The 13,431-nt window shown below is 40.4% G+C and overlaps 1 protein-coding gene across 1 annotated transcript in view; it reads right to left on the bottom strand.

Moving 5' to 3' along the window:
• Positions 1–4,024: 4,024 nt before the first annotated feature.
• The window catches only part of LOC121531261 (solute carrier organic anion transporter family member 1C1-like), a 38,635-nt gene continuing 29,228 nt past the window's right edge, over positions 4,025–13,431 (bottom strand). The window contains exons 9-14 of the mRNA XM_041836503.2: positions 12,827–13,022; positions 12,355–12,520; positions 11,114–11,304; positions 10,851–10,915; positions 10,656–10,773; positions 4,025–4,859 (exon numbers count right to left, since the gene is read on the bottom strand). Coding sequence (XP_041692437.1) covers positions 4,625–4,859; positions 10,656–10,773; positions 10,851–10,915; positions 11,114–11,304; positions 12,355–12,520; positions 12,827–13,022 — 971 coding nt within the window. The 3' untranslated portion in view covers positions 4,025–4,624. The remainder of the gene's footprint in view (positions 4,860–10,655; positions 10,774–10,850; positions 10,916–11,113; positions 11,305–12,354; positions 12,521–12,826; positions 13,023–13,431) is intronic.

Below are 13,431 nucleotides of genomic sequence, written 5' to 3'. Positions count from 1 at the left end.
CAGGACAGGTAATGTAGGTGAGATGTGGGAAGACAGGAGAGGGAATGTAGGTGAGATGTGGGAAGACAGGGCAGGTAATGTAGGTGATATGTGGGAAGACAGGAGAGGGAATGTAGGTGAGATGTGGGAAGACAGGAGAGGGAATGTAGGTCAGATGAGGGAAGACAGGACAGTCGATACAGTACGTTTTGAAAAATAACTGTATTTCCATTGTTAAAATGACTAGGCACACTGGGGACTCAATACATTAGAATAGGCCTGGGTACTAAATAGTTGTATCTTTTAGTTTATTTGAAATACCAACTTTTCAAATACTCAAGGTAGTCAAATATAGGAAATGATTTAGTTAAAAAAAACTAAAGGCAATTATTTATTTTGATATTCAAACACAGGTCTCAGAAAACAATTAATACTATCCCTTTGAATATATGAAAGTTATTTGAAAACAAAAAAATGGCTGACAGATATTTGATGAAGAACCAAAAACTACAACAGTTAGCTGAATTAGCGTAGAACACTTTTTCATTTTCAAAATAATTTAAATAGGGGGGCCAGTATGAAAAATGTATGCACTCACTAACTGTAAGTCGCTCTGGTTAAGAGCGTCTGCTAAATGACTAAAATGTAAATAAGGTACTGTAATGCAGTAACACTTGACATCAAGTTCTTATACATATGTAGTAACTTTGTGATTACAACAACAGCAACATTGTTGATACATTGGATAGGAACAGTTATGATTGCTTTTCTGTTCAGTTGTTATAAAACCTCTCAGCTCATTGCTATGCAATTTAAATGTGATTACCAAAGTATTATGCATCACACTAATAAAATGTTGCTCTAAAAGTAATTACATTGTTATTACACAGGCTCAATAACAGTTTAATATTACCAAGAATGCTACCAGCAACTGTTCAATTATGGCTATTAAGTGTAAAGGGACTAAACATCCCAAAACTGCCTTCTTGAATCAACCACAGCAAAGTAGGTGGAAAAATAATATTCATTTGTATTCTGAGTAAACTATCCCTTTAAAGATGGTATAGTGTGTGTTTGAAAACAAGAACATTGAGACGGACAAAGAGGTTCAAAGTTGATTATCTACACCTGGGGTCTGTTCTACCCCCCCAAAATAGTTACTTTCCACAAAGCATATTTAGAACTACAGTTATCCCAGGTCTGCAATCAGGTAGATTACAGTTTTTTACAATCACTTTGGCACTAATTTCAGAACCTTGACGTCATTTTTCAAAACTCTAGACACAAAACTCAAAACGGTCATCACTTGTAACACAGGCTGTCCAATGTTCAAAACATTGCATTGTGCATTCATATCTTTAAAGAAATTTTGCACTTGCACAATCATTGGTTCAAAAAACAAATGTATTGTGAAATACCAATGAAACGTTAATTTAGATCACCCACACACAAGCAACCGATAGTTTCACTGTGTCATTGTTCGTATCGATCATTAAATATTGTAGTACAAAATAGGTGATACATATTTCATTATGGTACTACATGTAAATACATCCCTGTAAAAGTACTGCAGTAGTAGAGAGAATACTACAGACACAGTGGAATCATTGAACAAAATCTGAAATATATTGATGAAAAACAATACAGTACTGTAAAACATCAAATGCAGTGTTCCTCAACTTGCTTGCTTGTACTGTAAAAAGAAAAACATAGGAGTGATTACTGAACTTCTACATTTTCATCAACTCTGTCTTGTGGTTTTGGCCACAGGTTCTCATCTACATCACAATGGATGTTTTCATTAGCCAAACATCTTGGAAAAAACCTTTGGCCATGGCAAATCCAGGCCTGACACTGGTCTCCCGTGATGTCATTGCATGCATCATCCATGGCCTGGAGAAGAGTGACTTGTTCATGAGGGCGCCAATCATAAACCTTCCATCTCCATGTGGAGAAAAATTCCTCAATCGGGTTAAGGAAAGGAGAGTATGGGGGTAAATATAGGGTGGTAAATTGTGCATGGGCCTGAAACCATGCTTGCACCATATGAGCATGGTGGAACCTGACATTATCCCACACAATGACATAGGTCACGCCACCAGCTCTACAGGCCTGATCGAGCTCATCAAGGAAGGTTACAAGGGGGACCATAGAAACGGTGTCTGATAAAGAATGATGATGAAATATTACATCCATAGATAATGTAGTCTAATTGGTTCATGCTCCACGCTAAATGGTGACAATGAATCTCGTTACTTTGAAACTTTCATGATCTAAACATGGAATATTGTTTGTATGTTTCCATACAACTATGCATTAAGAGCAATGCAACAGTTACTTATCATTTTGAGCAGTTGTATCAATTAATAGTTGGATAATTGTAATGAAATGAATAGACACTCATCTGAAATGTAATGTGTGAATTGCCTTTTGAAATAGTAGTACTTTGATGTTAAGTTGTGTCATATTGAACAGGTGACTTTTGTTAAATGAACAAATGATCTTAGTTTTATGTGTATTGTATCCAAGCAATTGAAAAAAGTGTTAGAGTTTTGAAAAATGTGCATTTTGATCATTGGTTGTGAGTTTTGTGTCTAGAGTTTTGAAAAATGACGTCAAGGTTCTGAAATTAGTGCCAAAGTGATTGTAAAAAACTGTAATACAGTGAGGTATTGGTGTGCTGTCTTGACAATCTGGGGCAGGCTAGGATCAAGTTATAGGCTCAAAATGTCACTTTTGTACGTGAGGTCATTGCATTTTATTTGGTCATTGTCCACCTGAAGTGATCAGTTTATGGAACCTACAGTATGTATGGAAGTGGAAGTGGAACTGTTCCCTCATAAATTTTATCATTCAAGAAATAGAAAATACTAGATAATACTGACACATTCATCTCTTCAGATTTCAAACCAAAGCCAAGAAATGAAACATATGACCAACCTACAGACCCCATTTAAAATACAGACATAAAGCAATAATTTCTACATAAACCATTAACAAACAAAACATTACATTCCTTTCTACAAAAACAAAACTGGTTCCATTTATGTAAAACACAAATGTGATTTTTTTAACATTCAAGAAATGTATTTTTGTTCTATACAGTCTGTAGTGAGTCTAAACACTGCTTGCAGTCTTCTTTTGCTGCCTTAAAATAAAAAATAAAAATGGATTAAATCAGATTTCTCTATCTACACAACCTACTTCAAATGTTTAAGTGAAAGAAAATTATAGAACATTTTCCAAATTACTAAGAAATATAAAATGAGGATGGAAGCATCTTAGGCAGCCATTACAACTGTAAATAATTTTTTATAAGATTGTACCAACCTTGCACAACTCTTAGGGCAACATTCATCCATTGTTGTCTTAAAAATTGCTCAAGCTCAGTAAATATCTACACTGAACAAAAATATAAACGCAACATGTAAAGTGTTTGTCCCATGTTTCATGAGCTGAAATAAAAGATCCCAGAAATGTTCCATATGCACAAAAAGCTTATTTATTTCACATTTTGTGCACAAATGTGTTTATATCCCTGTTAGTATCCTCTGCCATCACCTAATGTTTCAGCTAATGCACAGCCCCATGCTGCAAGGATCTGTACACAATTCCTGGAAGCTGAAAATGTCCCAGTTCTTCCATGGCCTGCATACTCAGACATGTCACCCATTGAGCATGTTTGGGATGCTCTGGTTCCAGGCAATATCCAGCAAGTTTGCACAGCCATTGAAGAGGAGTGGGAATGATTAACTCTATGCGAAGAAGATGTGTCGCGCTGCATGAGGCAAATGGTGGTCACACTAGGTACTGACTGTTTTTCTGATCCACGCCCCTACCTTTTTTTCGAAGGTATCTGTGACCAACAGATGCGTATCTGTATTCCCAGTCATGTGAAATCCATAGATTAGGGCCTAATTAATTTATTTCAGTTTTCTTATATGAACTGTAACTCAGTAAAATCTTTGAAATTGTTTCATGTTGCATTTATATTTTTTGTTCAGTATATATTTGTTTTAATTTGGAAAATGTTCTAGAACTTTCTTTCACTTTGATAATGTAGAGTAGGTTGTGTAGATGTGAAGGGAAAACATAATTGAATCCCTTTTTAGGTAACAAATTTAAGACAGCAAAATGTGAATACTGTGCAAGGTGTGTGTATACTTTCACTAGGTACTGTATAAACAAAAACAACTATATATTTTCACATTGTCTACAGGAGTACAGTACAAATAGACTTTATGCTCTTCTCTCCTAGCTAAATCGCTTGTCTTCAGGGTGGAAAAATACTTAAAAAGGAGATGTCAGGGCATGCATTCGGTCAGTGGACCAGTACACACCGGTATGGAGTACCAGAGCCACAAACGTGAGTACCGGGTACTGACACCTCTCACAAACTATTTTCTGAATATTCACTCTAAATTAATTAACACTAGTACTGTTAAAATGATTACCGTTGTAGTGAATGGTCGACAGTGCAAACATGGGCCTCTCAGACTGTTGGCAAACTTGCTAAACACAGTCTACTCCAATAGGGTTAACCCACTTGGGGGGATCACAACTAGCTTATTTAGGCAAAGGTTGCTACACCGGCACCTGTTTCATTCCATCTTGGAGTCGAGCAATGCTGAGCTATTGACGACCATCAAAGGCGTGTCTCCCTGTCAGGGTTACAGTCCAGCGCCCTTACAAACTGGTCACAGTGTGTAGAGTTGTTGATCTCCTCTTTCCTGAGAGACTCGGCCTCCATCTCTACATTCCCATTGGTCAGTGACATTTTCTCTTCCTGCTTGACGTGCCTCCTGAGTAGAGCGAAGCCCAGTATACACAGGAAGAAAGAGACAGTCCTCAGGCCCAGAGTCAGACCCAGGTATACTATCCTAGAACAGAACAGAGGAGAGATTAGGGTTAGGGATAGGGTCAGAGTTAGGGTTAGGGTCAGAGTTAGGATTAGGGTTAGGGTTAGGGATAGGGTCAGAGTTAGGATTAGGGTTAGGGTTAGGGATAGGGTCAGAGTTAGGATTAGGGTTAGGGTTAGGGATAGGGTCAGAGTTAGGATTAGGGTTAGGGTTAGGAATAGGGTCAGAGTTAGGATTAGGGTTAGGGTTAGGGATAGGGTCAGAGTTAGGATTAGGGTTAAGGTTAGGGATAGGGTCAGAGTTAGGATTAGGGTTAGGGATAGGGTCAGAGTTAGGATTAGGGTTAGGGATAGGGTCAGAGATAGGATTAGGGTTAGGGTTAGGGATAGGGTCAGAGTTAGTGGTCCTCTGTAGCTCAATTAGTAGAGCATGGTGCTTGTAACGCCAGGGTAGTGGGTTTGATCCCCGGGACCACCCATACGTAAAAATGTATGCACACATGACTGTAAGTCGCTTTGGATAAAAGCGTCTGCTAAATGGCATATTATTATTATATTATAGTTAGGGTTAGGGTTAGGGTTAGGGATAGGGTCAGAGTTAGGATTAAGGTTAGGGAAAGCCAGTATACACAGGAAGCAAGAGACAGCAGGTAGCCTAGCGGTTAAGAGCGTCAGGCCATTAACCGAAAAGTTGCTGGTTTGAATCCCTGAGTGTTCAAAGTGGAAAGATCTGCCGTTCCGCCCTTGAGCAAGGCAGTTAACCTCCAACAACAACTGCTCCCTGGGCGCCGATGACGTTTATTAGGCAGCCCCCCACATCTCTCGGAATCAGAGGGGTTGGGTTAATTGCGGAAAAAACATTTCGGTTGAATGCATTCAGTTGTACAACTGACTACAGTCCGTATCCCCTTTCCAGTCCTTAGGACCAGAGTCAGACCCAGGTATACTATCCTAGAACAGAGGAGAGAGTGAACACTCAGAATAAACTAAAATAGGTTACACTTTACATGAAGGTACCATTTAATGGGGTTGTAAGTGCTTGAAGTACACTATTCTAAAGTACCACTGTACATTAATGTAAACTGTTGCCCTAAAATAGAACAGAGAGCATGACCACTAAAAACAGGAAAGGAAGTATATACTAAAACCATTGTAGGCTACCCCTATCCAAAGAGAGATACAGTAGGTATGGTGCTAGGAGCTGTATGGTAGAGATTCACTAGGGGGTTATTCCGACCTGAGTTAAGCATGCACATGGAACGTTTGTCACGCCCTGACCGATAGAACTCTAGTTAGTTTGGTCAGGGTGTGAATATCATGTGAGTTTTGATTCTATGTTTGTATTTCTATGTTTGGCCGGGTGTGGTTCCCAATCAGAGGCAGCTGTCGCTCGTTGTCTCTGATTGGGGATCATACTTAGGCAGCCAGTTTTCCTGCCTGTGTTGTGGAATCTTGTTGTGTTCCTGTTTAGGCTTGTGTGTTAGCCCTTTGGACAGTCACGGTTAAGTTTGTTATTTTTGGTATGCTTTTCACGCTGCACCTTGGTCCGACCCGTCTCTTAACGTACGTGACAACGTTCGTCCCTTTTAATGCACTTTTCGCTCTATGCGTATTCTGACCTTGAGCTTAAGCATGAGAATAGCATGCAATTCACCTGCTATTCGTTCGGGGTGGAGATCGAACAAATGAAGGTGTGTCTACAGATATGCCGTATTCTGACCTTGACTTAATTCCCTCATAATTCCAACACCTTTATGTGCGAGGAAACCATGAATAAGGTCTAGCGAACCTACCTAAACATGTGGTCCTCTGTAGCTCAGCTGGTAGAGCACGGCGCTTGTAACGCCAAGGTAGTGGGTTCGATCCCCGGGACCACCCATACACAAAAAATAATAATGTATGCACGCATGACTGTAAGTCGCTTTGGATAAAAGCGTCTGCTGAATGGCATATTATTATATGGCCTTTTAACTTGCAGGGATGGGCACTCTTGAATGCCTTAATTATAGGCTATCTCCGACTTTCTCTGTTTCCTATTTCTATCATGTTAAATATTAGCCACTATCAGTATCGACCATCTATAGGCATAATAACCACACATATTCACCTGCCAATGTACTGTTAGTTCCCTTCAGTTGGTATAGACTACATTATCATTCCATTTAATTACATTGTTAGTTCCCTTCGGGTGGTATAGACTACATTATCATTCCGGTTAATTACATTGTTAGTTCCCTTCAGTTGGAATAGCCTACATTATCATTCCATTTAATTACATTGTTAGTTCCCTTCGGGTGGTATAGACTACATTATCATTCCGGTTAATTACATTGTTAGTTCCCTTCAGGTGGTATAGACTACATTATCATTCCATTTAATTACATTGTTAGTTCCCTTCAGGTGGTATAGACTACATTATCATTCCGGTTAATTACATTGTTAGTTCCCTTCAGGTGGTATAGCCTACATTAACATTCCATTTAATGACGTTGTTTCATTATCCTTCATTTGCTTCCTGTGTAAACACCGTCACGGCCGTGTGGTTGTTGCCGACGATCATTAGTCAAAGTTGATAATATATATATTTTTTAAAGACATGCAGGCTAATTAAATCCTTATGGAGCGGAGAGCAGACCAAGCCATAACAGTTTGAACCGAAACATGGCGCAATACTTGGCCGTGTATTAGTAGAGTTCCATGGTTAGGGCAGACAATAGAAGAGGGTATAGCCTACTATTGTACACTATTCACCCTATTATAATTATATTGTACACTATTCACCCTATTATAATTATATGTACACTAATCTTCCAACATTACCATGGGTTGAAGAACTGAATGTGGACATTTTCAGAATGAATCAAACCACCGTTTTCTTTCTTTCAGTGCGTAAAGGCTCTCCAAACCAGTTTTTTTATGATTCATAAATACTTTCCAAACCCTACAATTGGTTTTGAAACGGAGAAGAATATGCATATATTTAGATGGCTTTCTTTCATTGATCCAACAAAATTCTAACTAAAAAGGTACAACGTATTTAAAGGGATGGCTTAAGATAAATGGACTGAAAACCCCATGGGAGGGTTTTTTAGCGGTTTAATGAAATGTATTCAGAGGGTACAAGGTAGCCTCACCTGCAAAGCGCTTTACGTGACTGAGTAAGCTAAGTCTGAATACCAAATACTGAGAAGTGCATAGGAAAGGTGTGGTTAGGAAAGGTGTACATTCCTACATCTGAATTGGCCCCCAGGGAGGGGATTCTGACCCGAGTTAAGCGCAGGTGAATGAAAAGTATTTCCCCTTTTTATACACTTTTCTCTTTATGCGTATTCTGACCTTGAACTGAAGCATGCTATTCAACTTAAGATGTGCTTATGTGACTTGTATGTTGTCTTTGCAGCTGTATGACCCAGTGGGTGAATAAACTTCGTATGAGCTTTTCCTAGTCATCCGTTTGAGTTTTTGCTCTGTTTGTTTAGAACCTAACACCACTATCAGTAGCCCCCGTCAGTTACACCCACATACATTTATAACTGTTATTTTAGTGTTAGTTTCCTTACATTTTGCATCATTCCATTACATGAGTTAGTTTACCGACTGGACCGTCATAACAGTTCCATGATTAGTGAGGATTCCATGATTATTGAGGATTCCATGATTATTGAGGATTCCATGATTAGTGAGGATTCCATGATTATTGAGGATTCCATGATTAGTGAGGATTCCATGATTATTGAGGATTCCATGATTAGTGAGGATTCCATGATTAGTGAGGATTACTAGGGTAGATTTATAATACTACTGTTCAACCCTTATTGTACACTTTTGTCAACTTCTAATATATCATGCATTGAACAATTCAATATGGCAACTTTCAGGAAGAATCAAACCACTATATTTTGTGCGTAAAGGCTCTCTAAACCAGTTTTTTATATTATTCATACTTTCCTAACCCTAAATAACATACAACATCAGAGAATTTTTAAATTTACCAATTGGTACTGAAAAGGAGACTAATATGCGTGTGTTTACATGTCTTTCTTTCATTGATCCCTATATTCTGAACCGTTCTCTTCATATACAGTGGGGGAAAAAAGTATCATTGTAGGATTTTTAATGAATTTATTTGCAAATTATGTTGGAAAATAAGTATTTGGTCAATAACAAAAGTTTCTCAATACTTTGTTATATACCCTTTGTTGGCAATGACACAGGTCAAACGTTTTCTGTAAGTCTTCACAAGGTTTTCACACACTGTTGCTGGTATTTTGGCCCATTCCTCCATGCAGATCTCCTCTAGAGCAGTGATGTTTTGGGGCTGTCGCTGGGCAACACAGACTTTCAACTCCCTCCAAAGATTTTCTATGGGGTTGAGATCTGGAGACTGGCTAGGCCACTCCAGAACCTTGAAATGCATCTTACGAAGCCACTCCTTCGTTGCCCGGGCGGTGTGTTTGGGATCATTGTCATGCTGAAAGACCCAGCCACGTTTCATCTTCAATGCCCTTGCTGATGGAAGGAGGTTTTCACTCAAAATCTCATGATACATGGCCCCATTCATTCTTTCCTTTACACGGATCAGTCGTCCTGGTCCCTTTGCAGAAAAACAGCCCCAAAGCATGATGTTTCCACCCCCATGCTTCACAGTAGGTATGGTGTTCTTTGGATGCAACTCAGTATTCTTTGTCCTCCAAACACGACGAGTTGAGTTTTTACCAAAAAGTTATATTTTGGTTTCATCTGACCATATGACATTCTCCCAATCCTCTTCTGGATCATCCAAATGCACTCTAGCAAACTTCAGATGGGCCTGGACATGTACTGGCTTAAGCAGGGGGACACGTCTGGCACTGCAGGATTTGAGTCCCTGGCGGCGTAGTGTGTTACTGATGGTAGGCTTTGTTACTTTGGTCCCAGCTCTCTGCAGGTCATTCACTAGGTCCCCCCGTGTGGTTCTGGAATTTTTGCTCACCGTTCTTGTGATCATTTTGACCCCACGGGGTGAGATCCCTCCCAGATCGAGGGAGATTATCAGTGGTCTTGTATGTCTTCCATTTCCTAATAATTGCTCCCACAGTTGATTTCTTCAAACCAAGCTGCTTACCTATTGCAGATTCAGTCTTCCCAGCCTGGTGCAGGTCTACAATTTTGTTTCTGGTGTCCTTTGACAGGTCTTTGGTCTTGGCCATAGTGGAGTTTGGAGTGTGACTGTTTGAGGTTGTGGACAGGTGTCTTTTATACTGATAACAAGTTCAAACAGGTGCCATTAATACAGGTGACAAGTGGAGGACAGAGGAGCCTCTTAAATAAGAAATTACAGGTCTGTGAGAGCCAGAAATCTTGCTTGTTTGTAGGTGACCAAATACTTATTTTCCACCACAATTTGCAAATAAATTCATTAAAAATCCTACAATGTGAATTTCTGGAAAAAAATTCTCAATTTGTCTGTCATAGTTGACATGTACCTATGATGAAAATTACAGGCCTCTCTCATCTTTTTAAGTGGGAGAACTTGCACAATTGGTGGCTGATTAAATACTTTTTTCCCCCACTGTATTCTAGTGAATCTGTCGAGGAAATTTAAAAGAATGGCTTTAGATAAATGTACTGAAAACCGTATTGAATGACGAGAAAATCTGTTGGAAAGGAAGTGGGAGGGTTTTCAGCTGTTGAATTACATTTATTCAGCGCGGGCAAGGGAACCACGCCTGCAAAGACATTATGCACCTGCGTAAGGTATGTCTGAATACCAACTACTGAGAAGTGCGTAGGAAAGGCGTAGTTTCCTAAGTCTGAATCGGCCCGCTATGTGTTTTACCTGTAGGCTGTCGTGTTGTAGATTCTGCACGCTCCTCTTCCTCCGCATTTTGTGTTTCCCCACTTTAAACAGGTGGTGTCTATGATGGCTCCGAAGTAGATAGGTGCAGGGATGCCAGCTAAAATCAATCAATGAATCAATGAATCATTGACTAACACAATCAATCAGTCAACCGAGGACATAAGTGATACTCACCAAGGGTCCGGGTGGCCAACGTGTGGATTCCAAGAGCAATTGATTTTAATTCAGGCTTAATGCACCTATAGGAAGATCATTAGAGAGTTAGGGGAGGTCCTTTTAAGACCAACTAAACTTAATCCTAACTGTTGTGAGCAACTTGAACTTGAGTGACATCAAAACGGTTTCCCCAAATTGAACACATTAGGATACAACCCATTGTGTATCATAGAAAGCATTGTTGCATTTATCCAGTCCATCCACTAGAGGGCCTCACTGACCTGATGAGAAGTACGAAGCCTGGCGTTCCCCCCAAAGAGATGATGAAGGAAGTGATGACAGACAGAAAGAGGAAGTAGGGGAACATTCTGTCACAGCTGTCTCTGATTGGACAGTGACCCAGGGAGGCAGTCAGGTTACTGGGCTGAGAACCTGCCCCTGTCAATGCCACACACCTGCACTGGCCAAACACCTGGGGGAGAGGACAGAGGGAGGGAATCACTGAGTAGTAAAACACTGCAATAATATCTCTAGGGAGTCTGGACTGGTGGTGACTGTTATCTACTTCAGACTACAGCGGAGTCACTGACCACCTTCCTGAGACACTTGAAACCCTACCTCTTTAAGGAATACCTGGGATAGTATAAAAGTAATCCTTCTACCCCCCCTACCCCACCCCCACAAAAAAAAAATATATATATATATATATATATATACATTTAAAAAAGTTGATATAAATATATACATATAAAACAAATGAAAATAGAAAATATACTCGAAAAATTAGAAAAATATAAAATAAATACATCGTAAAGTGGTTATCCCACTGGCTATCATAAGGTGAATGCACCAATTTGTAAGTCGCTCTGGATAAGAGCGTCTGCTAAATGACGTAAATGTAAAAAAGGCCACTAGAGGCGGGGGTTCCATATATTTGTCTCCACCTCATGACTTCACATAACTACTAAACTGCCTGTGTACATACACTGAGTACTGAGTATACCAAACATCAAAAACACCTCACTAATATTGAGTTGCACCCCATCCCTTTTGCCCTCAGAACAGACTCAATTCGTCAGGGCATGGACTCTACAAGGTGTCGAAAGCGTTCCACAGGGATGCTGGCTCATGTTGACGCCAATGTATCCCACGGTTGTGTCAAGTTGGCTGGATGTCCTTTGGGTGGCGGACCATGCTTGATACACACGGGAAACTGTTGAGCGTGAAAATCCCAACAGCGTTGCAGTTCTTGACACAAACCGGTGGTCTTGCCCATTCACCCTCTGAATGGCACACATACACAATCCATGTCTTAATTGTCTCAAGGCTTAAAAATCCTTATTTAACCTGTCTCCTCCCCTTCATCTACAATGATTGAAGTGGATTTAATAAGTGACATCAATAAGGGATCATAGCTTCCCACTGGATTCACCTGGTCAGTCTATGTCATGGAAAGAGCAGTTCTTAATGTTTTGTATACTCCGTGTATAAGCCCAAGGGGAATGCTAAGATATCATCTAACCGTGTTTTTGCCAGCTCCGGTAGAGGATGTACAGCCAGCCAAACAGGGGGACACATACGTGATCCCGTTCTCTCCACAGACAGGGTCCCAGTCCCTCCCGGAGCACAGGCAGCCAGAGTTACACTCAGAGAACAGAGATGGCTCCTGGTACGACAACCCCTCCACCCTGGAGACAGATGGAGAAACAATATGTTACCAGTAAATAGGTGAAAAGGTACAGTATGTATTAGATTATGGGTTATAAACGTACGTAGATATAGAAAGATCTGGCAGAACATCTACTGCCAGCTACACTGATCAGTGTTTACTCATTTACACAGACTTGTCTAGGTCAGTTCTTAGCGACTCTGTTTCGAGTGACATGTTTTTCTCTATCCTGAGTGACTCTAAGAATAGCTACTCGTTCCCAATAGAGTTTAGTTGAATACATAAAAGATGATGGGGGAGGTTGGCATCCATCTTGAAGACTTACCCTGTGTATGACATGGTTATCCCGGCCACCTTGGCGTTGTCACAGCCCATGGCGAAGAAGAAGAGGGACAGGAAGTAACCCAGGAGGGAGGTCCCGAATGCGAACTTAGCAGCTCCCATGATGCCCAGCTTGAACTTCTTCATGACCACACCCCCTGAGAACATCCCCAGAGCCACTGCAGGGATGTTGATCATGCCTGTAGAGCAGAACAGACGTCAGCCATGCATGCACGCACACAGAGGGGTTGGAAGAACCGGTCTAGTCGCAATACAGCGCCGTAATAATAATAATAATAATAATATGCCATTTAGCAGACGCTTTTATCCAAAGCGACTTACTCAAGGGCACAACGGCAGGAGAAGGCATCTACGATACTGATACCATCAACCCTCTGGTTGCCAGCTCACTCTCAAAAAATAAAACAAAAACATATATGCACTCACTAACTGTAAGTCGCTCTGGATAAGAGCGTCTGCTAAATGACTAAAATGTCAAATGTAAATTTCCCCACGTGATCGCTACAGACGTCATACAAACAACACGTTTATACTACAGGAGGGGAAGTGTGGAATTGGGGGTATAGCCTGGCCCTAAAATAACTAAGT

The sequence above is a fragment of the Coregonus clupeaformis genome, chromosome 19 (genome assembly GCF_020615455.1).
Source record: "Coregonus clupeaformis isolate EN_2021a chromosome 19, ASM2061545v1, whole genome shotgun sequence".
Lineage (NCBI taxonomy): Eukaryota > Metazoa > Chordata > Actinopteri > Salmoniformes > Salmonidae > Coregonus > Coregonus clupeaformis.
This window is presented reverse-complemented; position numbering and strand designations above follow the sequence as displayed.